The 4,731-nt window shown below is 48.2% G+C and overlaps 1 protein-coding gene across 1 annotated transcript; it reads left to right on the top strand.

The window, feature by feature from the left end:
- The first annotated feature begins 578 nt into the window (after positions 1-578).
- On the top strand, positions 579-3,447 carry LOC139830745 (cytosolic sulfotransferase 8-like). Its single transcript, XM_071819536.1, has 3 exons — positions 579-1,596; positions 2,532-3,035; positions 3,123-3,447. The coding sequence occupies exons 1-2, from the start codon at positions 1,073-1,075 to the stop codon at positions 3,028-3,030; spliced, it is 1,023 nt and encodes a 340-aa protein (XP_071675637.1). The 5' UTR covers positions 579-1,072; the 3' UTR covers positions 3,031-3,035; positions 3,123-3,447.
- The last annotated feature ends 1,284 nt before the right edge of the window (positions 3,448-4,731 follow it).

Here is a 4,731-nt window from a genome sequence, read left to right as displayed (position 1 = left end):
TGTTTTTTCATCAACGAGGAGAAATACGAGGTTTCAATCCAATCATTTGTTAGAAAAAACATCAAGTATTGTGCGGTGGATATCCAAAACAAGCAGCACATTAATTCCTGATAATAGACACACCATTCAAACCTTCCACAAAAGACGGATATACACGTTCAACCGTGCATTCCTTGCCAAAGTATTTAACTATATTTTCATACGAGTATTGCAAAATCAAAGCTCGAAGTCAAATATGTGATTTATTAGTTCAAATTTTGTTGGTTGTTTGGTTAATATAAATTGACCAAAGCATAAATTCACTCTCAAGGTGTCTAATAGAAGTTGAAAGAAACCGCAAAGATCGAATCTTTTTAGATGACTCTAGCTTCATTTTTTACATAAGAATATTGTACGTATGGTAGTTGTAAATTTGAATATTAAGCCCGTAGAAATTCAAATGTTACAAAAAATAAATTATTACCTACCAATTTCTAATTTCTTAGATTAACCTCCCATTATATATGATCACGTGTTCAGAACAATTAACTAAAATTTCACAAACTAAAGATAGTGCCCTCGCATTTGCGAGGGCCACCTTGCTAGTTGTCTTCTAATTTCAGAACACCAACTACCTCCGTCTAAAGATAGTTGTCTTAGTTTTATCTAAATATGGATGTATATAGACACATCTTAGTCCGTATCTAGAAAAAGTTGAGACACCTATTTTTGACGGAGGCAGATCTGCACCCATATCAATATCGTACTATATCATGGCAGAGACCTGTTAGTGAGGACCAGAACTACAAGGGCGTTTATTGACTCTGAATTTGTTCAGTCATGTCTGACAGATAATTTTAAAAAGCACATAAATGAAAATATTATTTTCCATATACGTGGACGACCTGGGGACCAATGGAGAGCTAATCAAGATCGATGGTGCCTACTGCAGGTCTGAATATGATGGAGCTCCTGCTAACCAATGCCGCTATACACTGGATCTCAGCTGTTAGCCTGCTATATAATCCGTGGTGCGGAGACAAGTTTTAAGTAGTCAGCCTGCAGGCACACACAGACACAGCACAGCACAGTCATGGCCATGGCTGCTCCAGACACGTCTTGCCTGGTGGGCCCTGTAGCGTTCAAGGACTTGAACTGGAAGGACGAGGGCGAGATGGTGATCACCCCACCGGATGAGAGTGCAGACATTGTTTCCTCCCTGCCAAGCAACATAACAGGCCCCAACATTCAGCTGCGGCAGTACCAGGGCGTGTGGCTGCTAGGCACGGTGGTTCCCGGGCTTATCTCCCTCCACCGTCGCTTTAGATCGCGGCCGGGTGATGTGCTCCTCGCGAGCCCTGCCAAGTCCGGCACTACCTGGATCAAGGCGCTCACCTTCGCGACCATGGCACGATCCTCGTACCCGCCATCCGCCCTTGACCACCCGCTCCGCCGCCTCAACCCGCACGAGTGCGTCCCCTACTTGGCGGACCTGTTCGTGGACGGCCACGAAGCCAAGCTGGAGGCACTGCCGTCGCCAAGACTCATGCACACGCACCTGCACTACTCCCTGCTCCCTCGCTCCCTCGCCAACTGCAAGACCGTATTCGTCTGCAGGTATGTATATATACATATGCATTTATTTTTAGTTTCTTTCCTTTCTCTTGATATTTTTAGTTTACCAACGAGGGAAGACGCGCGGTGTATGTGTCGTGTAGGGAGCCCAAAGATATTTTTTTTTTTGAGGAATCAACGGGGGGCGATCGCCCACCTGAACTCAGTTTCCATTAATTAGCGGGGGGTTACAAGGGTGCGACGCCAGGAGGCGTAAGCCAACAATCCTGGGTCTGGGAGGCGGCATACCGCGCTCATCCCGAAGGGGAGCCAGCTAGAGGAGGGGGTACAAGTGTTAAGAGATAGATCTACACCAAGCTAGCAGGGGGGTCGTGTCGACACTAGAGGGGGCGCGGACGATCCACAGGCGGAGGTGGTCGGCTATCATATCCAACACGCGTAGGGTAGACATGAGATCCGCGTCGAAGACCATTCTATTGCGGGATTTCCAGATGGACCACAGCAAGGCAAGGATGGCGGTGTTACGCGCTTTCGGGTGCATGGGGGGTAAGTCTTCGGAGAGAGCATCGAGGAGGCCCAACACGTCGTCATCAGCCCGGGGGCGCCCCGAGGGAAAGATGATATTCCACAAGGGGCGGAGGCGGGGGCAGCCAACGAACAGGTGCGATATGTCTTCAGGCTGGCCGGGGCAGAAGGGGCAATCCGTGGAGGGCACACACCCGAGACGATGCAGCAGCGCACGCGTCCTTGTTTTCTGGAGGCGCATGATCCAGAAGAACACTTTCACTTTGAGGGGCGCGAAGCAGTTCCAGTTGACGTCCTGGCCCGGGACGATACAACCGGTGGAGGGAAGAGCTCGGTAGACACACCCTGTGGAGAAGTCGACAGATGGGCCGAGGGCGACGGAACGGACGTCCGGTGACGCCGAGAGGGAGATCCGAGAGAGGCAAGCATGTACAAACTCCAACTCCCCTGAGGCTGCCCAAAGATATGATTGTTTCGCTATGGCACTACCTGCATCGCGCTGGAGTGAACTTCTCCTTCTCGGAGGTGTTCGAGTTGACATGCGATGGCAAGAACCCCAACGGCCCATTCTGGGACCACGTCCTGGGATACTGGAGTGCGAGCAAAGTCAGACCGGAGGGAGTCCTGTTTCTGAGGTATGAGAAGATGCTAGTCGATCCGGTCGGCACCGTCCGAGAGCTCGCGCGGTTCCTGGACGTGCCATTCTCCGCAGCCGAGGAGACGGCGGAGTTGCCGATGGAAATTGGCAAGCTGTGCAGCATAGACATCATGAGAGGCCTCCAAGGGAACAGAATAGGAAGCATTGGGCAGTTCAAGTTTGCGCACCAAAGCTTTTTCAGGAAAGGGGTTGTGGGGGATTGGGTGAACCATATGACGCCTGAGATGGCCCACCGCATGGATGCCATTGTTGAGGAAAAGCTCCGGGGATCGGGGCTCACCTTCACGTCTTGACTCGGGTAGGCGTAAGTTACTTATTTTTATGTATATTTCGGCTGGGTTTCCTTGTGCTGCCATGATCATGTCCGTCCCTCCACCTTGTGCAGGTGCACGACACAGGGAGCTCGCGCATGACAGCGGAAGCAGCTACCGCTCCATGATCACGTCCCCGCGCTCTGAGCTCTCAGCTCCTGTCCCTGAACTGCAAGCTCTTGTAGCAGTGCGAGTCGACAGTGTCTATCGGTCCAGTGTGTATTGGCAGTAGGCCCTTGCTGTTTCCCTTCATCGTGATAGCTCCGCGAACTGTGTGCTGCAGCGAAGAACTGCTATCTACGTTAGTTGATAGCTCTGAAGTTTGTTGTTAGCTCTGAAGTGAACTGTCCTGTCATGTAGTTTATATATGTTTTAAGTAGAATGAGATTGATTGGGTGATGCCTATGTGTGTTTTTTTTTTCTTTTTTTCTTTTTTTTCTTTTTTTTTCCAACTGGGACTTTCTTCCCCTTTCCATTACAACATATAACGGAAATACATCAGCATCCAGTAAGTTTTGTCATCGCCACACAGAACACAAAGGAAACAAAACAACTGAGAAGAAGGAAGTCTAACTGCCCAGCCACAAGGAAAGTTCTTTGGTAGGAAAACCCGCTGCTCAGCCTTAGCATCGAAAACCAAGTTAGGGGGCAAAAAACCTACCCCTATACTACAAATTTTTCAGGCTACCACAAACACAAAACAGCTTCAGGATACCAGAATACCGCAGCAACAGCTCAATCAAGAAGCTAACAAAGCAACAGCCACCACCAGGCTCAACTCTCTTCTAATCTTCTCCATTAGTGATCATCAGGAAGCCAGCCCTGGGCCTTGGGGTCCCTGGAGCAACCGACACAGCACCATGATGTAGTGCCGACGCATGCTGTAGCATCTGATCCGCGCCTTTCTTGATCTTCTCTCCCTCCTCCGCGCCATAAAGCCCTGACCAAAAATGAAGAAAAGAACAAATCGTGGCGATCGTTACTAGAGGAGAACGAACAACAGTTTCTTCGAAGGTTATCTTGTTCCTGACATTCCAGATCCCCCAACATATCGTGGCAAGGAGAAGCATATGGAATTTTTTCCCATGTGGATAAAAACAATGTAACCAAGTTATACTTTGCCATAAAGACATGGGGCAAACCTCATTTCCCAAAATCTTCCCCAAGACCCCCCAAACCACTTTGGCATTAGCACACTCAAAAAATAAGTGTCTAGCAATCTCACATTGATTACAAAAGGAGCAGAGAGGGGAACCTGCCCATTTGCGTCTTTTCAAATTGTCTCTAGTCAAAATAGCATTCCTGAACAATTGCCACAGGAAATTTTTTATTTTGAGGGGAATTTTAGCTTTCCAAATCCATTTGTTGTGAGAACCAGCCAGGCTTCTCTCAAGGTGTTGATACATAGATTTGGTAGAGAAAACCTTTTTGTTACTCAGGTTCCAAGTAACTACATCCAACTCATTTACCACAGGCCATGCCCGGGCCTTGATTTTGATAAAATCCCAATGAACCAACATACCAGGTAACAACCTTCTCCTAAAAGGGACATTGAAATCACAACTGAGCATTTCTCGAAGGTCCACTCCTGTCCTTGACAGATATCAAAAAGATTCGAATAAACTTCGCATAAAGGTTTATCATCCAACCAGGGATCGATCCAAAATCTTACTAAGTCTCCCT

Source organism: Lolium perenne, chromosome 4 (assembly GCF_019359855.2).
Source record: "Lolium perenne isolate Kyuss_39 chromosome 4, Kyuss_2.0, whole genome shotgun sequence".
Taxonomy (NCBI): Eukaryota; Viridiplantae; Streptophyta; class Magnoliopsida; order Poales; family Poaceae; genus Lolium; species Lolium perenne.
Note: the sequence above shows the minus strand (reverse complement) of the source record. Positions and strands in the feature narration are given on the sequence as shown.

Excerpts from the sequence above, each read along its gene's own strand:
- LOC139830745 (XM_071819536.1), top strand. The coding sequence starts at position 1,073 with ATGGCCATGGCTGCTCCAGACACGTCTTGCCTGGTGGGCCCTGTAGCG. Across the intron at positions 1,597-2,531 it reads AAGACCGTATTCGTCTGCAG|GCTGCCCAAAGATATGATTG; the intron begins GTATGTATATAT and ends AACTCCCCTGAG.